The sequence below is a fragment of the Myxocyprinus asiaticus genome, chromosome 48 (genome assembly GCF_019703515.2).
Source record: "Myxocyprinus asiaticus isolate MX2 ecotype Aquarium Trade chromosome 48, UBuf_Myxa_2, whole genome shotgun sequence".
NCBI classification, from domain to species: Eukaryota; Metazoa; Chordata; class Actinopteri; order Cypriniformes; family Catostomidae; genus Myxocyprinus; species Myxocyprinus asiaticus.
In genome coordinates this window covers 25,711,278-25,736,358 of record NC_059391.1, presented here as the reverse complement: position 1 = coordinate 25,736,358, position 25,081 = coordinate 25,711,278, and the positions used below count along the sequence as shown (strand labels likewise).

General features: G+C 39.3%; 1 protein-coding gene across 1 annotated transcript; it reads left to right on the top strand.

Moving 5' to 3' along the window:
• The first annotated feature begins 1,378 nt into the window (after positions 1-1,378).
• On the top strand, positions 1,379-24,061 carry tubgcp6 (tubulin, gamma complex associated protein 6). Its single transcript, XM_051692554.1, has 25 exons — positions 1,379-1,529; positions 2,137-2,933; positions 3,654-3,811; positions 3,908-4,124; positions 4,582-4,743; positions 4,886-5,007; positions 5,228-5,291; positions 6,298-6,407; positions 7,743-7,834; positions 7,965-8,104; positions 8,216-8,365; positions 9,523-9,604; positions 10,188-10,276; positions 11,117-11,232; positions 11,362-11,500; positions 13,146-13,232; positions 13,576-15,496; positions 17,044-17,199; positions 17,305-17,473; positions 17,575-17,716; positions 19,741-19,935; positions 20,019-20,151; positions 20,454-20,667; positions 22,117-22,310; positions 23,738-24,061. Exons 2-25 carry the CDS (start codon positions 2,172-2,174, stop codon positions 23,827-23,829), a joined length of 5,706 nt encoding a protein of 1,901 aa, XP_051548514.1. The 5' UTR covers positions 1,379-1,529; positions 2,137-2,171; the 3' UTR covers positions 23,830-24,061.
• Positions 24,062-25,081: the final 1,020 nt, after the last annotated feature.

The window sequence follows — 25,081 nt, the reverse complement described above, 5'->3', positions numbered from 1 at the left end:
GAAAAATGCCTAACTTTGTCAAAATGAAATTGTAGATTGTAGCTACACTAAAAAAAAAAAAATAATAATAAATAAAAAACATTTTATTTAGTTAAATATTGCCCAATTCAATCTAATGGAATTTTGTTAAGAAATTGAAATGCGTAAAACTCAAATTAACTTTTTTGAGTGTATGCCATTTCAAAGCAGATTCCGCAACTCAATGGAAAACACTCTGGCAGGTGTATGTGAGTGTGTTTGTGTTTGCATTCACCTGCAGTGGTGTATCACCCTCAGATATTAATGAGACGTCTTCTTTTTGCCTTAAAGGCGAAACTCTAAAAAGCAAGGATTATCGGTAACAGTCTGAGAAAAACCCAGAAACAGAAAAAGTAGTTGTCATGATTAATAATGTAGCTCTTGACCACAAACAGTTGTAGCTTGTGGAAGTGTTCAAAGCATCTGCATATCTCACAGGAGCCAGAGGGTGAGTTTGAACCTGAATGGAGTTGTTGTTCCTTGCGTTTGGGGATTTAACTGTACCGAGCTCTGGTTGAACTTGTTATAAAGTTCACTTCTTGGCGAGTTTTCCCTTTGGTGAAATTAAAGGGTTTGTTTTCTGCATTTATACGACTGCATGTAAATGTATACCTTAATTTTGTATATGAAACTGCATTTATGCATTCTGTTCAGAAACATTAACCAAAACAATGCTGCGTTAATCATAAATAATTAATGGTGTACTTGAAGCCTATGGGCGAATAAAAAATGTAGTGTATTCAAAGCTTTATCTACTAACAGAAACCAGTGCCATATAAAAACGGAAGTATGTACAGTTAGCAGTGGTGTCACCTTGACTGTCTAATGAGATATAACATTTTCGTGAGAATGAGTGTCAGGCAAACAAGAGAGAGCTTGGTATGTGTACTTTGTGTTTCATTTTGTAAGGTGAATATCTAAATATATAATGTATAATCTATATATAGCCTAACATTCATACGTGTATGCAGAAATCAGTTCAGCTCCCTCAATTCGTAAACAAAAGCATGATTAATTCCCGCCACGCCACCAGCAGGCGCTCTTATCGTTTGAAACTGGTTACGTCATGAGGCCTCACCTTTAGCCAATGAGATAAGAGTGAGGGCGGGATTTATATAGAAGTGTTTCTGGTTTAGCCTATGAACGGCAGAGGCTGTGAAATTTTATCCAATAAGATTAGAGAGAGGGCGGGATTTACATAGAAATATTTCTGGTTTAGTTTATGAACGACAGAAGCTGTGAAATTGTATCCAATGAGATAAGAGTAAGGGCGGGACTTACAGAGAAATGTTTCTGGTTTAGCCTATGAACGACAGAGTCTGTGAAATTTCATCCAATGAGATTAGAGAGAGGGCGGAATTTCAGTGTGTAGCGCGGCGGTTAAGGAAGTCTGTCAGGAGATCGCGTTTAATGTGTATGTGTATTAAATGATTATTTTTATTAAAACATATTTATTGTCTAATGAAAACGGAACATTTGCTGCTCGGAGAGCTGAAACTTGCGTTTTACAAGTGAGTAAATGGTCAAATAGAGACATAGAGATTAATATCGTGACGTTTGCATGCTTCGGTTGTGTTTGTTTACTAGCTTTTGTATTAAAAATAGCAACTTCAGTCTATTTATCTGCTAAATAAACAAGTTATCGATCTAATAAACATGAGAGATTTATATATGAGCACACGTTGGTTCTGTTTGCTGTAATTACGTGGTTTTGGTTCATTCTCAGCAGATATGTGCTTAGTCCATTTTAATATTATGACTAGAGTAATATAAATATAGATATAAGAAATAAATACTGTGAATGCAATTCAAAATATAATAATTTATACTTGAATATAATAATGTGAAATAAGTGTCAATTTATTTAGCACATTTTCTTAGCTTACTCGAGAGTCTCACATTTAGAATGCAAGACATCCCTGCTGAAAAATAAAATAAATAAAAAAACACTTTAAACTAGCTGATTTGCTGGTCTTAGCAGCTCCCAGTCTAGTCTCCCAGAAGGGATACCAGCAAAATAAAGGACAAATCCTTTTTTTAGGACATATGTAAATTCTGAAGTAATTAATTTTTATCGTTTCAATATTTAATGACATAAATGTTGTTTGTCTTGCACAGGTCACACTGCATCATGATCGTTCACTCTCACTGAGATGTCCGGTTGCCACGGCAACAGCAGCAGCATCACAGAGCTGTTGGGTGCGCTCTGCGACTGCAGCATCTCTGGGTTGTCATGGAAACGACGCAGTTTTGGGGCAGTCTCGCGGGACGCGGCGCGTCGGTCACTGCGCAAGCGTGCGTACGGGGCTCTGCTTGCAGGCCTCTTCCAAGATTGGGCATCCAAACCGACACCAAACGCCCTGTCCAACACACCCGCCCATAATAAAATACTGATGATCACATTTGACCTGCGCGTTTCAGGTCGTGATGAGGAGGCGGAGAGATTGGAGGAGCTTCTGGGTCAGCTTCGGGACGGGGCGTCCTCTTCGGGTCTGTGTGAGCTCGATTCCGTCCTGGAACTTCTGGTGCAGCTTGCCGGCTCCGTGGGTCCGCCCCCTTTGTCTTTCAGTCATGACTATATGCGGCGGGAACGCCCCGTTCTGCGCAGACCCCCTCTGGGTGGGTACCTGAGCCAGGACACGCAGCGGTTAGAGGAGAGGGCGTGGTCTCTGATCTGTGGTGAGGAGTGGGGTGTGTTTGGGGGCATCTGCAGGACGCTGAGCATCATGGACGCGCCACCAGGCACTGGGCTGCCGGGACTAGGCCGAAGGGCGGACACAGAGGAGAGGTTTGAAAGAGAGACCAGACTGTCACTGTTTGGTGCCCTACAGCATTCCAGGACAGGAGATATGGACATTCGACTTGACATGCCACCCATCCCGAGTAACGCAGACCTCACTGGCTTGAGTATACGGGTGAAGATGCTTAATTGATCCAGTTTTCATTATTACAGATTTTAGTTGGAATGCACGAAATATATAGATAAATATATCAGTAATGGCCAATATTATAGTGTTTTTATAAGTTCGATAATGTCAGCATGAAATTGCATGGCATTCGCTACCCATTTTACTTTTTCTGAGTGAAACAGAATATTAAAGAAAAATGTAGGACGGGACTTGATCGTCAAAAGTGGGTGTTCCATACTTGTTCCAGAGGTGGAGGAAGTTATTATTTTTTGATGAAAGATCACAAAGACATTTTTTGTTTTTTCTTTAGAATAATGCGTCTATGAATTACAAAACTAAATAGGGTCAATTTCTTGTTGATTTCAAATTTTAGACTGGAGCTTTTGTGTGAACGCTATTTTACAAAGCCGAATAGATTTATAATTTCAGCCATCATATTGGTTGTTCACCATACATAAATTATCATATAATATATTATGCAAATGATCAACTGTTCATCACCCCAGATTTTCTATATTGGTGCATCCCTAGTTTTTAGAGTAAGTTATAAAAGCTGAAGTCACCATTGGGCAGTCTATTCTGAACTCTTCAAAACTAAAGAATACAATTCCTCTTTTTCAGTGGAAAGATGGTTATAGTAATTTCAAAATGTTTTGATGGAATGCTTTTATTTTATCAAGCAATTTGTCCTTTTCACGATTGTCTTTTCCCCATGATAATCTGCAGGTTCCTCTGTGTTTGGATCAGTCTGAAGATGAAGGCTTCCAGTCCGCCTCTAATCTGACTCCAGACTCCCAGTCAGAGCCCAGTCCTGAGATTGACATGTGGGAGGCACTGCGGACATTTGTACCCGGCAGACGACGCTGTTGGGAGAACATCGGCTGGTGAGAAAGAGAGAGCAGTCTGATTGGTCTTAAAAACATAGTCTGATTTAACTTGAATGTGGGCAGTATTTCTGATCCTTTCTCTCTCTCCTTCAGTCCTCCGGGTCAGAAGGAGCCCCCATACCTGACAGAGGCGGGCAGGGAGGCGTTTGATCAGCTGTACCGGCTGTGGGAAGGCGAGATGAGGAATATTCTGTCCACACAGACCCCGTCACCCCTCCTGCCCCTGCCACTGGACTGTCAGAGTCAACTGGTTAAAGATGTGCTCAATGTGTTGATCGGGGTGGCATCAGCCACATTTCCCCTCAATGAGGTAGCTGAATTAAAGGGATAGTTCCCTCAAAAATGAAAATTCTTTCATCATTTGCTCACCCTCATGCCATCTCAGATGTGAATGACTTTCTTTCTTCTGCAGAACATAAATGAAGATTTTTAGAAAAATATCTTGGCTCTGTAGGTCCATACAATTCAAGTGAATAGTGACTAAAAAGCACATAAAAGCAACATAAAAGTAATCCATACGACTCCAGTGGTTTAATCCATGTCTTCTGAAGTGATATTAGTGTGTGTGTGTGTGTGAAACAGATCAATATTTTAAGTCCTTTTTTACTATATAAAAAAATTATTCTAAGAGTTCTTCTGTTTTTAGTGTTTCGCATTATTTGTGCATATCGCCACCTACTGGGCAGGGAGGATAATTTATAGAAGAAAAAAAAACTTAAATACTTGACTTTTTTGCCTTTCTCTTTGTGTGTTATGCTCTGTTCCAGGTGAGTGTGCAGTTTGATGTTCGTCCAGATATCTGTGTGTCCGGTACGTCTCCTGAGAGTGTGTCCAGACTGCTGGGTGAGCTGGCACAGTACGGCACACACTACCTGCGGCTCAGCCGCTTCTCTCTGAGCAGTGACAGTCAGAAGGGACTCGTCTTCCAGGTGACATGTGCTGTTATTTCTTACGCTGCTTCAGGCAGATGTTTAGACTGATCTAGTGTCAGCTTTATATATCCTTCAGATTCTTCTTCCCCAGCAAGATGTTAGTGTATTTTTTACACGTGTGGGTGTGTGTGTTTCCCAGGCTTTCACAGGATGTCTGCGGCGGTACCTGCATTACTATAGAGCATGTGTGTTGAGCACCCCTGCCTCTCTGAGTCTTCTAACAATCGGCTGTCATTTCCGTAAACTGGGGCGTCAGCTCAGGTAACTAACAACTATCCCCCTTCATCCTAATAAATGTGATTATTCAAAATTCTTAATAAATCACAAATCTTAAATGTCCCTGGTCTTACTGTGCATGATTCATCCGTTCAAGTTATTTTAAAGAAAACAATGTATGTCTTTGTAATCGTTCTTCAAAATGTAACTAATTTCTCTGCTTCTGAAATAACTTTTCACTGTATGTTTTGTTTACATTGATCAGGTATCTGTCAGAACTGTGTTGTGTGGATGAAATCACAGGTGTTGGACGAGCTACTTTTCCTGTAGTAAGAAACCTTCTCATTGGACACTTCAGATATATCTTTTAGAAAACTATCAGTTCAGAGGTTGCTTTAACAAAAAAAATTCCGTCATTTACTGAATTTTAAAAACATTGACAAATAATTCTAAACGCTTTCAGTGATTTTGACAGATAAATAAATAAGGTGTCTGGTTTGTAGCTTTTTTTCCTGCTTTAGAAACATTCTCTCACAGTAAAGGAAGCTAATAGATATTAAAATTGAATGGTGAGAAAATAAAGTTTAAAGTGTCCCTATGAAAATAACCTGGAAGAAAAATTTGAATGGGGGTTTGAGCAGAGAAACGAGATTTTAAGTGTAGTCCAATGGAGTAGTTCATGCGATATTGTTCATGAAATATAGTGACATTGTGAAATCTCTTCACATTGTGAAAGCAGAATAAAAATAATGTAATTAGAAATAAATGTTTATTTTTTGTTGTTTTTGATCAACAACTGAGTGAAAAGAACAGAAAGTGTATTGAAAGTGACATTATTCAATGATAAATGGATTGCGTGGATCTTGTCTTTGGACACACGTTACACGCAACGAGTCAAATCAAATTTAAACTCTCAATACGCAGTTCAAAGGATGCTGAACTTTTTCGCCAATATACTACTCTATCACTGGTAAGTGAAATCTCTAGCCTACATAGAGTAAAAAATCACAGATGGAGAGTTGTGCATACAGTATACTAAAACATCAATCTTGGGATTTACGAATCGATTCAAATGAAGATCTATAAAGAAATGCATTTCAAAATCAATATTTTTACACAGTACTTTTTGCCATAGTAGTTCTTGTGATATATCAAGGTGACATTAAAAGTAACAAATGTTAGTCTACAACCTTGTTAGTCAAAGAGTCGGATAAAGATCATTTGTAGCGCAACTTCTGCGTAGACAGTTTTCAACAAGAAGTGTTTTGGACCGGTGTTGGAGGTGTCTGGAGGCGTTTATGTAACTGGTAGTGTTATGTCTCTGTGTTGGTTCAGGGTGTGAAGCTGCTCTCGTATCTGTATAATGAAGCACAGAGTAACTGCAGTAATGAGAATCATCCTGTGCTGCTGTCACTGTTGAAGAGCAGCTGTGAGCCATACACACGGTGAGACACTCTCTTCTGGGTTTTTAACATTTATTTACAATCTACATGGATTCTATTATTCACTTCCTTTATAAATGTCACTGGCCTTATAATGCATGATTCAACAATGTACATAATTCTAAGAAAAAAAGACTACTTTCATCAAATTGTTTTAAATTTCTCTGCCTCTGAAATAACAAGACTGTTTAGGTGGGGGAAAACATGAACTGTGCCTTTTGAGGTGAACACCAGAACAGGATTGACCAGCCTGATCTCATGAAATTACGTCCGTCATTACTCGTTTCGTTGCAGTTTCCCTGTGAGATGTCCAGTTGGGGGCGCCAAAAGCAAGTGAAATGGTGTTGTAATCAGATGAGTTTTTTTTAGGTGAATGTTTGGAGGTTTTAGGTTAGGGAGGAGTAAAAAGTACCTCCCCAACCTACCAACCTAAAACTTAAACCTAACCCATAGTGTCCTAAAAGCAAATCCAACATGAAAAGCAAATTTACTGTATCAACCACTTCATTTCTTGTCGCTTCTATGACACTTTCGTCTCACTTGTCAGTTTGCGTGTTTGTCTGGGCTCGAACCATGGACTTCCGAGTTCAAAGTCCAACACTTTTTCAGGCGAGCTACCGTGGATGCTAATACCATTGGAATAAGTCTGTAAATGTAGGTGGTCTGTAATACAAGCGTTAAAATGTGTTTTTTTTTTTTTTTTTTTTTTATTAAGTAAAAGTGTTTTGTTATCATAACATAGCAGTATGTGAGTAATAGAGTGAAAAAAAGTGTTTATAATGTCACAGTCTGCTGTGGTACTTGTGATTTGTGTGAAAGTGAATAAAAAGCACAGTGTAGCGCCTCTAGTGTTCATTTTACATTTACATTTATGCATTTGGCAGACGCTTTTACAGCGACTTACAGTGCCCTGATTACAGGGACAATCCCCCTGGAGCAACCTGGAGTTAAGTGCCTTGCTCAAGGACACAGTGGTGGTGGCTGTGGGGATTGAACCAACAACCTTCCACTTACCAGTTCAGTACTTTAGTCCACTACACCACCACCACTCCGTTTCACCAGGAAACTGCGGCTAAATGCAGAATGGTGTGTTTGCTAATGCAAATGGAAGTTTGCTAAAATTTTGTTATGGAAACGTTCGTTCTGTGAGACTAAGTTGGGATTTACTGATGAAAATAAATATGTATTTCCCATCTCAAATTTTCCTAAAGAAGCTCAATGGACAAGGCCAAAACAAAAACTATAAAACTGCTGAGATATTTCAACTTTGACTTTTAAACAATGTGTCAGTGAAATTTGCATCAAGTGAAAGTAATAGCGTGGTAATATGTGTTGTAGGTTTGTTTCAGACTGGGTGTATGGTGGTGTCTTCCGTGATGTGTATAAAGAGTTCATGATTGAGGTCAATGAAGATTTTTTAACTTACAGAGGTGAGTTTTACTGCAGATTCCCCATGAAAGTCCCAATCCTAGGATGGATGGATGGATGGCTAGATAGAGAAACCCAAACATCTGTTTAAACACCATTCTGTATTCTATCTGTATCTCTCTTTTCCTGCAGATAAGAATTTTTGGACACAGGGCTACACTCTCATTTCACGTGATGCAGAGGACTGTGTACCTGTGTTTCTCAAACACATCGCAAACGACGTGTACGTGTGTGGAAAAACTATCAACCTGCTGAAAATCTGCTGCCCACAGGTGCCTTTTGAATGCTTCATAATAATAGACACTTCTATTTCAGACAATTAAGACTTGGAAATGAGACCAGAGACTTGGAAGATCTAACACTCTGTTTTGTCCGTGAATCAGCACTACATCTTCTGGTCGGATGTGCCAGTGCCCAGGATCGCTGTGACGTTCTCTCTACAGGAAGTAGAGGAGATTGAGAGAGACTGCGCTGTGTACCGTGGTCGAATGGAGACGATTGCCAGGCACAGCGCCATTAGCAGGGAGGAACAGGTACTGCACCTGTCATGAAGCTATTTGAATGATTAGTCCATTTGTGAAATTGCTTATTTTGCAGTTTTTGAAATGAAAAAAAAAAAAAAAAAAATCATAAATTATACAGTTAATATCAAATGAAGTAATTAAATGGAATTCATCCATTGGAACTGAAGTAGTGACCTACAAAAGTATTTCATATTAATTTCACTTCTTAAAGTTTCTTTACAATTTATACAAATCCTAAAACTTAGTTTATTTCCAAGTATATATTCGATTTTGAGTCCCAGATGTTCAGTGTGGACTTTGCACCTCATTGTGTGTCACCAAATGAATAATATTATATTTTTCATTAAAGGGACAGTTCACCCAAAAATGAAAATTCTCTCATCATTTATTCACCCTCATGCCATCCCAGATGTGTATGACTTTCTTTTTTTTTTCTTCAAAAAGATTTTTAAGAAAATATCTCAGCTCTGTAGGTCCATATAATGCAGGTGAATGGTGATCAGACCTTTGTAGCTTCAAAAATCACATAAAGGAAACATTGAAGTAATCCATAAGACTCCAGTGTTTAAATCTATGTCTTCAGAAGTTATATAATAGGTGTGGGTGAAAATCAGATTACTAAGTCCTTTTTTATTCTAATTCTCCACTTTCACATGTGGTGGCTGTTTAGTTTCACTTTCACATCTGAAAGTGAAAGTTAAATGGGAGATTTAGAGTAAAAAAGGAGTTAAATATTGTTCAGCTTCTCACCCACACCTAGACATGGATTTAAACACTGGAGTCATATGGATTACTTCTGTGTTTCCTTTGTGTGATTTATGGAGCTACAAAGGTCTGATCACCATTCATTTGCATTGTATGGACCTACAGAGAAAAAAGAAAGCCATACACATCTGGGATGGCGTGAGGGTGATTTAAATGATGAGAATTTTCCTTTTTGGGTGAACTATCCCTTTAACAAAGTTAAAACACTGTAGTGTTTTTGACTGTTTTTAGAGACCCAGTAACAATGTGGAGCTGATGGTCACAGAAGAGATTTTAAAAAACCTAGTCCAGTAACCCAGTTTCATCAGGACGCTCTGACCTCTCATCTAAAAGCAGCTGTACTGTTTTCTGTTAAATTCTCTCTTCCTTATTCCCCCCCCCCCAATATCTTCTTCCGTTAGGCCCTGCGCACTGAAAAGGCTCGACAAGAGCTCATTAACCAGGTCAGAGAGTCAGCGGCCAAAACCCTGGAGAGAATCAGAGGTCAGGAATCTTTCCCCTCCAACCCCATTCACATACACACACCTTACACACATTTACTAAGTCTCACATGGTCGGACTGTTCAATTCTGGTTCACATTGAAGCTTATTCTGGCCAAGAACCAGCCACTTAAATAGGAAAAGACATCTGACCGAGACATAAAAGTGATTAACCGAAGTTTGCTTTTAGGTAATGAGATAATGGCACCACAGTCTCCATAAAGGTTGTAAAGACAACGGCAATAAAATAATCACAGAAACCTTGCAAACTTTTCTTCTTTAGAAGCATTGTAGAAGTGATCAGATGGTAGGGAAGCCGTATAAAGCTTCATAGTGTATAAAGCGCTCATTATCCAGTTTATGAGTTGTCAAAAGGAACTCACTCAATAATTGCTTAAGAGTCTGCACCAGATCAAAATCTGTTTATGATTGGCCCAGGAGTGCTTACAACTATTCACCTTGTGAAGGTGAAGCATTACTTACCAGAACAAACAGACAGAGGGGGTCCTTCCCCACTGAGGTTGATGAATAGAGATCAGACAGTATATATAGAGTCTACAGCTGTTCTCTCTCTCGCCCCCTGCAGGCTGCCAGGTGTCACAGCGTCTGGCAGAAGAGGCTCAGAAGAGAGAGCGATTCGAAGAGCTGAAACAGCAGCTGGAGCTGGACCAGGAGGTGAGGAATGTGTGTGTGTGGATTAAATGAATATTGCACCCCAAAATAAATATTCTGTCATTATATTCTCACAACTCGAGAATTTTGAAAAATGTTCATGAAACCCTTTTCATTATAACAACAGTTATGCCATCCCAGATGTGTGTGACTTTCTTCTGCAGAACTCGAATGAAGATTTATAGAAGAATTTCTCAGCTCTTTTGGTCCATACAATGTAAGTGAATGGGTGCCAGAATTTTGAAGTTCCAAAAATCACATAAGTCAGCATAAGAGTAATCCATAAGACTCCAGTGGTTATATCCATGTCTTCAGAAGCGATATGATAGGTGTGGGTGAGAAACAGATCAATATTTATGTCCTTTTTATGATAAATCTCTACTTTTACTTTCACATTCTTGTTGTTTTTGTTGATTCACGTTCTTCATGCATATCACCCCCTACCGGGCAGAGAGAACAATTTCTAGCAAAGAAGTACTTAAATATTGATCTATATATATATATATATATATATATATCACTTGTGAAGTTATGGATTAAAACACTGGAGTCTTATGGATTACTTTTATGATGTCTTTATTTGCTTTTTATAGTGTCAACATTTTGGCACCCATTCACTTGCATTGTATGGACCTACAAAGCTGAAATATTCTTCTAAAAATCTTCATATTTTTTCTGCAGAAGAAAGAAAGTTATACACATCTGGGATGGCATGAGTGTGAGTAAATGATGAGAGAATTTTAATTTTTGGGTGAACTATACCTATACCTAAAAAAACAACATACAGGATTGGAATGGTAACTGCCAACAGGAGCAGTTCTGACTATATGAATGTGGTTTCAGTGGCGTAGTGCTGTAAGACGGAAAGAACAGGAAGATGATTTCAGTTACACTCGAGAGCTCAGAGACCGAGAACAGAGACTGCAGGCCCTCGAGGAGCAGCTGGAGCGCCGGGCACGGTAAAGCCATCAGGGGACTGCATTCAGTAACACACATGAAAAATAGTTATATTTAGGCTAGAGGTTCTAACGGTGCATATCCAGATGGTGTATTTGCTATGTGTGTATTTGCAATGTGTGTATTCTCAGGATGGACCTGATCGCTCAATACAGTCAGTTATCGGAAGCGGCTGCCAGACGTGAACTCAGAGCCATGTGGAAGGTACAGAGGATGAAACTTGACGAGCACAGAGTGAACTTCCTGCAGCGTGACCAACAAAGCATACAGGTCTGATGTTACACATCGGTTGTTTGGTTGAATTCCAGTTGTACCAAATCTGATTAATCTAATTTCAAACAGCAAATAAATGTGGCTGGGTGCATTTTTGTAAAATCAGACAAATCGGTTTGGGCTGCCAGTATGAACAAATCCTTTGAGCGCTTGCAGGACTTGACAATAAGGACTGCCCGATGGCCCGGGGCCAGTGTGAGAGAGGTTTGGGCCAGTGCAAGAACTGTCACTTGCCCGATCGGGCCAGTGCTGCATTTATAACAAGTGAGAGAGCACAAAAAAATACACAGAGCGAACAAACTCTTCTAACCGAGCACTCGGAGACGAGAGAGCGTGATTATATTTGCCTCGCGAAGACGCACAACCACATAATATACTGGACGTGGCGAGGCACAGTTGTGTGAGCGTGCAGACACTGAGCGCGCTCTCCTAGAACTGTCCTCACTCATTTCCAAGTGTCTTAGCAGCAGCAATTACTAATGTGTAGAAAATAGCAGGGAAAAAACCCACTTCAAGATTTTCTCAGCAGGATTGCACGTCTTACGCTACATTTTATGTATCCCCACACGTTATTCACAGTACGTGAAATTCCCTTATTTTTTCAATTTAACATGTTGGTGAAAATTAGTATTCCACATATTGGAACACAAGAAATCAACAGTTTATTTCTGTTGGACTGTCCATCTCCATGCAGCGTAGACACAGTTTAACGTGCACGCGACCTCGCAAAGGGACAGAGCACAAGTATTGTTCCCATAGTAAAAAAAAAAAACGAATTTTCTTTCATTATTTTGCCTTTAGAGATGAAGCGCTGATTGAAACCCAATAAACGTTGTTAAACACCGGTTATACACATGGCTGGAAATCATGCGCTGCTCAGTATCCAAAATGTAAGAATACATTTAAATAAGTAATGGTTCAAAACGTTATCATGAATTCGACATGATAATGCCGTTTGATATGAAAAGAAGCAAGATCACTATGGCTATTGTTATTTTCAGAGCTGTTCAGCTGCAGGCTGAAGATGACTACTTAAAACCGTTTTTAAAACCGATTTTGTAGCAAAGTCTCCTCTTTCAGGAATTCATATGTTTTATTATATTCAGTCAATAATCAAATCTTAAGCTCAGTGACAATCTTTTATCCTGCTTGTGAAAAAGCTACAGTTGACAGCATGACTAAACAGGTGACCGAAAACACATCCTTTGCTTCACAGAACTCTTCACTTAAAAACACGTGTAAATGGCAGGACGGCTGAGGTTAATATGATGTATTTATGAATTTATATCTGTAAAGCACTTACAGTAGATGGAGTTACATTAGGCATAAGTCATATCTTGCAAATTATAAATGTGATACAATTTGGGGGGAAATAGTCTTAAAAACGTAATATATACAGTATATACAAAATATTTAGCTTTGGACACATTATTTTAAAGCCATGGTGGTAAAAACAGCTATTTTTCATTTTTGTGTTGGGGCCAGTGAAAATTTTGGCAGGGCAAGTAAAAATCTGAAGCACTGGCCCGACTGGGCCATTAGAAAAAATCCTTATCCTTAGCATCTCCTGTAAACATAATATTCTGAAATAAAGAGACAGGGGCAGTCTTTATCTGAGGTGTCATAAATGTTTTCTGTTTAGGCGAAATTGGAAAAGTTTCCTCTTGGTCATGCGGGCCCACCTCCAGAAACGTCCCACCAAAATGAGCATTCACACGAAGATACTGAGGTCGGTGTTCTGTTCTTTCCATACAAACATGTTCCCCTTATGCATGTGATTTCTGATTCCTTGTTCTTACAAACACTCTCTGACATAGAGCTACAATTAACACCTGCCAGTTAAGGTTCCTTTTGTAAAGAACTTAAAAAAACAAAACACTGAATTTTGTCTTTAAAATTCTCAAAAGTAGAGTGCTGATCTATTATCATATATCTGTTTTATATCTATACAATTACACTGAATTAAATCAAAACTGATCTTAAATCAGCATTTTAAGACACTCACATACAATCCGAAGATTAATGTCTACCAACACCTGTTTGTGTTTATTGTATTTTCATTTTAATCTCAGCTGTGTGAGCAACAGAATCAAACAGTGCAAGAAGAAGATCCTGCTGTCCCAGAATTCTCTTCTCTTCCCTGCCCTCCAGGCATTGTTGGAACTCAAGCTCTGATATTAGAAGAAATTGACATAGCTGATTTCCTCCCCAAGCCTCCATGCAGTCCTAAAAGTGGTGCCATGACCCGGGCCCTCCATGACATTGGCTCAGACTTGCCTGAGTCGACAGGAAGTTCTTTTCTCGTTCTGCAAAATTCTGATCGTGTCCTCTCCCCCGAGAAACCCCGCCCACATTTGCCACACCCATCGACCTCCCACATACGCATTGGAGAAAACGTCTCGGAGGTACCACAGTCCATCCCTACTCCTAGTCTGCACGGACAAGTGTCCAAATCAAGCTTCCAGTTGGGCCAGTTCACTGCAGAGATGCCCCTTGGTCAGCCAAAAGCTAGTGCTCATGGACATCCTTCAGACAGCTCTGTACAGCTGGGCAGCTCTTCTGCCTCAGGGCAGAACAAGTACTCAGTCCACTTGGAATTGGATACCCCCACACAAACCACTGAAGAGAGACCTTGTAAGGCAGAGAAAAGGAGCCAAAATGCAGAGGGACAGGCAGCAGAAGAGACAGGGACAGCGCCCACGGTGGCCAGCATAGGTTCAGAGCCAAAGCAGGCTGCCCAGGAGCCAACAGAGGAAGCCAAGTCCTGTGAGAGTGTCAGCAAGCCGGAGGAAGAACACTCTATGTCTCCTCTCATCAGCTTCTATGACACGTGCTCTGATGCCCATATGCCATTCCCTGATGTCCGTAACCACGTCTCCAATTCCCAGTTAAGGCTAGGAGAACACGTTTCTTTAGTAGCCTCTAACATCCATGGTCACGCCAGTGATGCACATGTAAGGGTAAGCGAACATGTTTCTGAGGTAACTACCCCCATCCCTGCCCCTGGCTTCCATGGCCACGCCTCAGACGCCCATATAAGGGTAGGTGAACATGTTTCGGAGGTAACTTCCCCCATCCCCATCCCTAACATTCACGGCCATGCCTCTGATGCCCATATAAGGTTAGGTGAACACATTTCTGAGGTAACTATCCCTGTACCTGTCCCTAACATCCATGGCCACGCCTCTGATGCCCATATACGGGTAGGTGAACACATTTCGGAGGTAACTACCTTCATCCCTGCCCCTAATATCCATGGCCATGCCTCTGATGCCCATATAAGGGTAGGTGAACACATTTCAGAGGTAACTACCCTCATTCTTGTTCCTAACGTCCATGGCCACGCCTCTGATGCCCATATAAGGGTAGGCGAAAATGTTTCTGAGGTAACCACCCACGTTTTCACCCCTAACATCCATGGGCATGCCTCGGACGCCCATATAAAGGTGGGTGAGTTTGTTTCAGATGTCGCTGACTCTCGCCCACGTTGGAGCAAATATGGGCACTCTTCAGACAGCACCCTTAATGTGGGTTGTGTGATGCCAGTTACTGCCCCTTCACCCTTCTCATTGCCTGGCAGTGCTTTCGGGCATTCATCTGACTCCACCCTGGGCATGGGATGTGTAGTTCGGGGTGAAGTTTTGCCCCACGCCCCTTTGCCCGGCAGCACTTACGGACACTCTTCAGACTCCACGCTAATAGTTGGGTGTGTTGTATCGGGGGTTGACCCTCAACCCTCTCCCCTGCCTGGCAGTGCGTATGGACATTCCTCACAGTCAAGCCTGGGTATCGGGTGCATGGTCAGTGGTGTTGAAACCACTCGGCCCAACTCTTTTCCCGGCAGTGCCCTTGGGCATTCCTCAGACTCTGCTCTTGGAATGGGCTGTGTGGTTGGAGGTGTGGTACCTGGGAGCTTGTATGGTGATGGACGACCGGCCAAATTGGACCCAGCATCAAATAGCTCAAAGAAACCAGACAACACAGAGACCCAGGGTGAGAAAATATTTACAAAACAGGTTACTGATGTACTGTATCTGTTTGACGAAAGGCATAAATGATCATTTTGGTTGGACTTTCGAATTCTTACTTTCCACAATATATTTTGCAACTTTAACTGCTTTCAAAATGTAAAATAATAGGCAACGAAAAGTATTAACATTTATTTTGAGTGGTTTTATTGCACCATTCATTAAAAATAGCAAGTTTTCTAGTGACATTTTACTTGTATTACAAATGCAATATCTTTTTTTTTTTTTTTTTAAATGGGGCAATTTATCTTAAATAAAGGCTAAGCCAATATATTTTTACATGCACATATGCGCACCCCAGGGGGGTTCCAGGTAAACAGGTTCCAGGGGATGTGCGAAAAGAATTGGATATAGCTTTGTTTAACCTATAAAACAAAATGTATGATTTTAATAAAAAGTAATAGGGATTAAAGCTGGATAAAAATACAGATTTTCCTATTAAAGCGCTAGTTCATCCAAAAATTTAAATTCTCTTATCATTTACTCACCCTCATGCCATCCCAGATGTGTTTGACTTTCTTCAGCAGAACATAAACGAAGATTTTTAGAAGAATATCTCAGCTCTGTAGGTCCATACAATGCAAGTGAATTGTGATCAGATCCAAAAATTACATAAAGGAAACCATGTCTTCAGAAGCAATATAATAGGTGTGGGTGAGAAACAGAACAAAATTAAGTCCTTTTTTACTCTAAATCTCCACTTTAACTTACACTTTCTGATGTGAAAGTGAAACTAAACAGGCACCACATGTGACTTTCAGATGTAAAAGTTAAAGTGGAGATTTAGACTAAAAAAGGACTTACATTTTTAACTGTTTCCCACCCACACCTATTATATCGCTTCTGAAGATATGAATTTAACTAATGGAGTCTTATGGATTACTTTAATGTTTCCTTTATGTGATTTTTGGAGCTACAAAAATCACAATTCACTTGCATTGTATGGACCTACAGTACTGAGATATTCTTCTAAAAATCTAAAGAAAGTCATACACATCTGGGATTGAAGAGTGAGTAAATGATGAAAGAATTTTCATTTTTGGATGAACTGTTCCTTTAATTGTGATTCTTAAAATCCCAAGATTGATCTTTTAACATTCAAAGTTTAGCACCGAGATCCTTTCACTGTGTATTGTGAGTAAAAGTTTGGTTTAACTCGTTCCGTTTAATGCGTGTCCAAAAATGCAATCAGTTTTTTATTGATAATGTCTCTTTTCATACCCTTTCTGATCTTAACAGTCAGTTGTTGATCAAAAACAACAAAAATGAAACATGAAATTTTTATTTAATTCAGAAGCTGTGCACATTATGCATGTAAACAATAAACACATAGGCCTAACTACTAATTTATGTCTCCCAAAATGATGAAAAACTAAGGGTAAATTTCTTTTTTTTTCTTAAAAATAACTTAAACGAAACTTCTACCAAGCAGGAGATGTATTTTGGTCATACATAAACAGGAAACACACATGATTGCATTGTTGTGTTTTTATTTGTTTGATTGCAATGCAGTGCCCCCTAGTGAGCTGTTCTCACTGGACGAGGGTCTCTCTGCCTGGGCTCTGGGATTGGGCCTGTCCCCTAAAGAGAGTCCAGAAGATCACTATCTTCTCAGCCTGGCCTCGCAATATCAAGCTGAGCAGTACCAGGACTCGTACAGCCTGATGAGTGAGTAGAGCCACCTGCACATACCATGAACTTCTTCTACCATGTGTTCTACTTTATATATTTGTTTCATGGTTTGAGAACTTTTTCTTCTCATTCCTGGTCTAGCTGCGGCTCCAGACTCCGAGCTCCTGCAGCAGGTGACACGGGGTCCTAACGGGTTACCTGTTGATCTCTCCCTGCACCATGCCACAGATGCCACTGCTGTTCAACTCAGTGAAATGATGCCACTTCCTGTTCTCATGAAACACTCGGTCACCACTCCACTGATAACACAGTATGTACACTACAAACAGCACAGTAATCTGTTATGCTTCAAAAAGGCCCTCATATTATAAGCACTTTATTAGAAAACCCCTTTCTCTTGCTTTCTCTCAGTGTGTCGATGGTGAATAAGGCAGTGGTGGATTATTTTTTCGTGGAGTTGGGTGTGGAGAAGCATTTCGAGACTCTGAGGCATTTCCTGTTAATGGAGGATGGAGAGTTTGCACTGTCTCTGAGCGATCAACTCTTCGAGAAGGTCTGAATTTATGAAAGTCTGATTTTACACATTTATCTTACAAAAACACAGTGAAGTTCTGTAAAATACACTGCACCTGAATATACAAGTCACGCGTGATCAAAATCGAGTTGACAGAAAAAAAACACAGAGAAGCTGCATCCGCAGGACTGCGCAGGACCTTTTGGATGACCAAAAAACATGCAACTTGTATTCTGAAAAATACGTTCAAAGTCCAAAAAAAGAGGACACTTCTCTTAGATCTCTGCATGTCTCTCTGTCTTGTTCTCTTTCTCTGGTTAAGTTCGGAATAGAATACTACATACTATTTTTTTTTTTAAATGTACATTTTCTGTATGCATTTACTACTTTGCCAAAAATAAGCATACAAACAGATTGCATTGCATGGAATACTGTATCCCACAATACACTCAACTAAGTTGAATAAACTAGAAGTAATATCAACCACAAATTTAACGTCTCCTTGTTGACCCATAATTTGATCGGACTGCCAAAAGGTAAGACATTTTTTTAACAAAATTAAATTATAAATGCAAAAAACTTGAAATATCTACAGTAGACATCACTGAAATAAACGTACAACTTATGTAACAACGGTGCATATAACTGTCGAAACGTTTAGCATTGCATTGGGGTGGGCGATTATGACCAAAATCTTATGTCACTATATGAGTAATTTTATATCACGATAACGATGTATGTAACGATATAGTACATTTTGGGGGGAAATCAATAAAAAATGGTTCACGTATTAAATAACCATGTTGTAATATCTATTTTTGGGTAATTCAATCAGTGAATTAAATACTTCCAAATATTTCCTCTTATATACTTTTCTCTTTATTTGGAGCTTGACAATAGTCAAAGTACAAAAAAAAACTAAAATTGGTTTTAAATCATTCTTACCATAATGCAGAATTTTACATTATGCCACGTTTCAATCTATGTTGTTGACCATATTATTATTATAATTATAAACTTTCCTCAAGAAACTCAAGATCTTCCCAAAGCAATCCAACATAGGGAATAATACATAAGTAAAAAAGAAAAAATAAACAGTTCTTGCAGAAAAAAATAATGGACGAATTAATGTGGAGTGCATCTTTTGGCTTTCACAATATTCTTTTGCATGCTTCATTTTGAGGAGGTAAAACTAATTTCTTGTATTATGTTGTGCGACACAGTTTGCATATTATATTTTTCTGCTCCGAGTTTGCTTTTGTGGACACCACAGATGTCGCATCTGTTTTAATGACAAGCTCCTCTTCATTTTCTTGACTTGTTTAGAAGTTGTCCCGTTCGGTGGAGATGTTTTTCTCAAGGTTTCTCCTGGGTCAGAAATGATTGAGTATCGTGAGTGATCCCGCTCTGCGCTCTCCTGTAAATATCGGGAAGCCTGCTGGACTTGCACGCACTTGCATGCTTACGCTCACATGAAACACTGATGCAAGTGTCGGATGAGAAGCATATTAAGTGCGTATGGAGCACCGAACGCGAGATGAATGTCATTTGAATTTGCTTGGGTGGCCACCGAAATTTTTTTAAACCCTGTCCATGTTTCATAAATTCTCTCAGTCGCACGTGAAGCCCTGCCCACCGATAGATAAGCCCACGATACACACACGGTTGTTTACATATCGCAGTATACACGATATAGCAAACTCTCTATCAATTGACACTTTATATCGTTGCCACGATATATATATGTAGTCATATCACCCAGCCCTATCATTGCATATACTACGTACTATTTCACATATAACATTTTTAAAGTATGCACTATACATTATATACTTCGCAGTATGCAGTACACTAGTATTTCATTTTGAATATAACAGTTATACAGTTTAGCACAATATATAAAAGCATTTTATTGTGGAAAACAAATTTACCAATCAGAATGAAGTATTACAAAGAGCCATGTTGTAATAAAAGTGCTTTATAATGTGCAGCATGTGAAAGTTTTCTAAATAAGAGAGTGTGTGTGTGTGTGTGTGTGTGTGTGTGTGTGTGTGTGTGTTTAGTTGGGCAGTGGTCAGACTCCTGGGGAACTGTTGACGCCGCTGGTGTTGAACTCCATTCTGAACAAAGCGTTACAATACAGCGTCCACAGCGACAGCGACCTGGCGTCTCACTTTACGTTTGCACTGCGATACCTCCCTGAGATCTTCCACCCTCACGCTCCAGACTCACTGAACTGTCTGGAGCTCCGCTACAAGGTATAGAGATGTGTTCTGTCTTCGTATCTTCTCTTTTATGAGCTGGACAGATTGTCACAATCTCTCTCTGTTTCTGTCTGTAGGTGGACTGGCCGGTGAATATTGTCATAACAGACAGCTGTCTGAATAAATATAACAGGCTGTTCTCCTTCCTGCTGCAGCTGAAACACATGGTGTGGTCTCTTCGAGACGTCTGGTTTCACCTCAAGAGGACCGGTGAGATTTCTGTCCATTCATTTCCTTTCTCTATCCCATACTGTGTACCAAATAAACGTGTCCTGCTTAAAACTCTCAACATCATAATAAGCTTCTATTAGTTTAGTGCTTGTGAGTGACCGTTCACAAAGTGAAGAGCGCTTCAAATCAGTCACACCATTAGGGTTTATTGCAATGTAGGATGCTGCCTTATAAGGTAGCTGTCTATGTAGGCAGCTACTGGTACATGCAGACAGCTAGGCAGCTCATTAGGGTTTAAAATAGAGTATGAAATTGAACAATTGCTCTCTTCTCCCTCTCAGCGTTGGTGAAAGGTGCTGGTCGCTCTGTTCAGTTTCATCAGCTTCAGCTGTACAGACACGAGATGCAGCACTTTGTGAAGGTCATCCAGGGTTACATCGCTAATCAGATCCTTCAGGTGTCCTGGAGTGAGTTTACACACAAACTGAGCAGCGCCAATGACCTGGATGCAATTCACCGCACACATGCAGAATACCTCAACAGAGCCATCTTCAGGTGAGAGGAAACCACACACAGAGTTCTTAACAGCACTGAACTCTTACTGTTTCATGTTTTTAATAATCCCAAAGCTTTTTTCTATTTCCACATTTAACTCTTGTGTTTGTTTTTCACTCTCCTAAGATTGTTTATACATTTCTCATTTTGCGCATGTTATCACAAGATATTGCACTAGATCTTTTTAACAATTTTTTTTTTAGTAATTATGACAGGTTTTGTAAAAGAAAATTTTTATTGTTGGAATTTTTATTAATAGAAGGATTTATTGAACTGAGCTTATACTGGGCCAGTGGAGGGCATTCTCTGTGGAGAAAAAAATATATATATATTATTACATAATAGCCTAAATTAATCAACCACTAGTTTGATCTGAACAAAGTAGGTGTCATTTTAAAGCCTAGAATCTGAACTTTACAACGCATATAGCTGATCCTACCAATTCATAAATAATGCTTTTTAATTTGATGACAAATTAGATCTGTTTCGTTCTCATCATTTGCAAATTTATCATCACAACAATTATATTCAGAGTTAGTAAAACCATGAAAAAGATGATGTGGTGTTTATCGTTGAAAAGGTCTCAATTAGTAGAATGCAGTGAGCAAATTTGTTTCACTCAGAAGCCAAACTGCAGTGAGTATTAGTGTATGAAATTCCCACAGACACACATAAATACAATAAACAGAAGTGTCTTTTTGTCACGTTTTTCCTCATTACTTCCCGAAACATACATAGAATACTGACAATGACATATACAGCAGACTATCCTGATTCAAACAAGCCCAAACGCAACATAATATGATGATTAGATCTTGAAATATTCCTCAAAAATTGTACATGGAAAGATGATGCTCACGAGAGCATGATGTGTGTTGAGTATTTGTGTGTGCACACATGTCTGAGGACTTTGTGTGTGCAAAAACACATCCACATATGTGCTCATCTAAAGGAATGCGATGCTCCTGAACACTTAATATTTCTGTATTTTGTAGTCTAATCCATTCATTTCTAGTGGCCGGTCATTTTTGACCGGGAACACAAGTGTAACAAAGTGAAATAAAACCAATAAAATGTAAAGAAATTGTTCCAAATTTTGTGTGTGTGTGTTTTCAGATACTATATGTAAACAAAGTCAAGGAATTTTATTCCAATTGGATTAAGAAAAAAATACAAATGTCCAGGTCAAATTGAACGGAACACAACATAAGAGTAAAATAAGATTTTGAATCCAAGATTTTCAGTGTGGTCTCAGACTTTTAAACCCCACAGTTTTATTTTAAAAATGTAAATATAATGTTAATGTGTAGAGATCAAAAGAAACTATGTCTGCTACACTTTTGGCGTACATTGGCAAATTTGCGACCTTAAATTGCACATTTCACTGGACTTTTTTTGAACAAAATAACTGAAAGAGTTTCTGCTAATTTGGCTTCTCTTCTCTCACAGGGGTTTGTTGACGGACAAAGCGGCTCCCGTTATGAACATCATTCACAGCATCTTCAGTCTGATCCTGAAGTTCCGCGGGCAGCTCATCGCACAGCCCTGGCAGCTCCAGCAGGGGGAGCCGGTGCACCCCAGTTTCATCGCCATGCAGCAGTCATACAACACCTTCAAATACTACTCGCGCTTCCTGTTCAAAGGTGAGCCATTCACGCAGGTGTTTCATCAGATACGGCCAAATACTGCAGTCACCAGTGAGAGAAAGATCAGAGTACATTGGGTGATAAGATTAGAGTTTCACACCTGCCTGCTCTGTCTTCACATTCACCTGCAGAGCAAATAAACAACTAAGCTATACATCATCATCATACATAAGGTGAGAAATGCAAGAAGCTCGGACGTCATAGTAAAACAACAGCTAGTCCACTTATAATGTTCGTCAAGGCTTCTTGCACCAAAAAGATTCCTATTATAATTTTCATGACAATTGACATGACAGCACCCTCTCTCGGACCCTTTTAACTAAACAGGCTGTTTTTGCTAATATACCTTTGCTAAGACGTCTACATCTAAATGACCGGCTAATCTCTTGGCTCCACCAAGTTTTTGAATACTTAATAGGTTTGATGCTAACATGGGTGATCGTATATTAACTTTCCCATGGTTATGACTGATTTTTGAAGCTTTATTCCATATAATGTTCTGGGAGCTTTGCATTGTGAAAGGCATATGTCCAGGGGTGGGTAGCAATGCGCTACATTTACTCCGTTACATTTACTTGAGTAACTTTTTGGGAAAAAAATTTACTTTTAGAGTAGGTTTAAAAGTGGGTACTTTTTACTCTCACTAAAGTAAATTTCTAATGAACTTTTTTTACTTTTACTACTTTACATTGGGTGGCGTTACTGTCGTTACATTACTGGGTTTAATTTGAATTAATGTGTGATTTATTGAGAGATTATTGAATGGGACTTTTATGAGAGCGGAAGTTCACACAGCTGCGCGCGCTGAGCCGGTGTCACAGACTGTCACTCAGCATCAAACTCTTCAAAGTGAAACACTTTCTTCGCTCCGCACAGTGAAAAAAGAATAGTTTCGTCATGCAGTGCCTTCATATAACACCAAGACAAGCTTATATTTCAAGATAAAAATCACAGCTCCAACTTAAGGAAGCACGCTGAGGTTAGTTTTTGCTCTAATCCTTACGCGGGCTTTTCTGTATAATGAGATGGTAATTTTCAGGGTGATTCTGTAAATATGGGCTCTTATTACATCAGTTTTTAAGTGTACATTTTTAAATCAGTGCAGCAATATATCAGTGCGCTTTGTCACGTGTCCCGCATAAAATAAGCAGTATTTATGCATTTTACTCCGCGCCCTCATGGGGGTACTGGAAACTACCACAGCTATAGCTAAACTATACTTGAGTAACTATTTTTTAGAAGTAATTGTACTTTTACTTGAGGACAGTTTTTGGCTACTCTACCCACCTCTGCATATGTCTACACTGTACATCAAACTCTTTTGCTTATTTCAAAAGAGCTAGAAATGCCTGTTTTCCATGATATGACTCCTTTGGATAAACCTTTCTCTTAATCCCAGTGTATATGTTTGTGTTTTTTCACAGTGGTGACCAAACTGGTTGATAAAGGCTATCAGCCTCATCTGGAGGACTTCCTGTTGCGGATCAACCTTAATAATTACTACAAAGATGCTTGATTCTTGTGTGTGAATTTAGTCCCTTTTGCGCTCGCTTCAGTATTGACATCAGCCATTTGGTCAGTATTCCTTCTGTGTATGTTGGATAGTCAAAGGATCTACGATCATGTACCTGATTGAAATGGAGACTGTGTAGATGTTTTTGGCTGACAAACTCGAATTGCTGTGATGTGATGCTTATATCCACAGAAGCTGAAAATGTTGTGTAAAATAAAATACTTTGTTTGCATTGTTTCAGATTGAACTTTTGCACAACTCTAAAAGGGAGTTAGAAATGCTCACAAGGCTTTATTCAAGAGTTTTACGTTCTGAAAAGACAGATACACGAGCAGAACCTGACAGTCCAACAAAAATAACTGGTGCACATCTTTGTAAACAAATGTTAATTTATGTCTTTACTTTTTTACCCAGCATGGTTCATGCTCAAGCTCATCGCTGATTAAATTTCAAATAGTTATTGAGGCATATTTAGTTTCATACACATACATTGAGATCTCAGTTTGCATTTCTGAAATATCTTCATCAGTGTAAACAGTTCAACTTCATTCAAATCATTAGAAAATCACTTTCAGGGACTGGACATACAACCACAAATTATTACAGATAAATGTTCTGTACTGTTTCATAAAGCGCTGTGGATCTGTAAGATCTTTCAGACTGTAAATACTGAGGAAAAGCCCTTCAGAGCTTAAACAAACGCTCTAAATTAAAAGTACATACAAACACAAATTTGTAAGTAGTGGTCAGATGAGCATTCAGCTGTGCGAGATGATATTAAACTCATACTGAATGAACATTAATTTGGTTCAGCGTAATTTTTTTGCAATACAGTTATGGAAAAACTATAGAACGATTTAGTCTCATTAACTGCTGGCCCTGAGAATATTAATTTTTCCACAAAATGGATCAGTATGTATGACGTTAAATTTCCTCTAATTACTGCCACAATTGTGGCTTTATTATTATTTTTTTTTACTTCTGTTTAAATTTTTTTTGGACTGTATTAACTGTAAAAAGGCATTAAAATAAGCAACATATAACTCTTAATAGTGTTTTGAGGGGGCCTGGGTAGTTCAGCAAGTAAAGATGCTGACTACCACCCCTGGAGTCACGAGTTCAAATCCAGGGCGTGTTGAGTGACTCCAGCCAGGTCTCCTAAGCAACCAATTGGCTCGGTTGCTGGGCTGGGTAGAGTCACATGGGGTAACCTCCTCGTGGTTTCTATAATGTGGTTTGCTCTCGGTGGGGCGCG

What these genes read in the sequence shown, in the direction of transcription:
- tubgcp6 (XM_051692554.1), top strand. Translation starts at nt 2,172, where the DNA reads ATGTCCGGTTGCCACGGCAACAGCAGCAGCATCACAGAGCTGTTGGGT. An exon ending in TGTTGGGAGAACATCGGCTG is followed by an intron (nt 3,812 to 3,907) that starts GTGAGAAAGAGA and finishes TCTCTCCTTCAG; the next exon opens with TCCTCCGGGTCAGAAGGAGC. An exon ending in GGACTCGTACAGCCTGATGA is followed by an intron (nt 17,200 to 17,304) that starts GTGAGTAGAGCC and finishes TTCCTGGTCTAG; the next exon opens with CTGCGGCTCCAGACTCCGAG.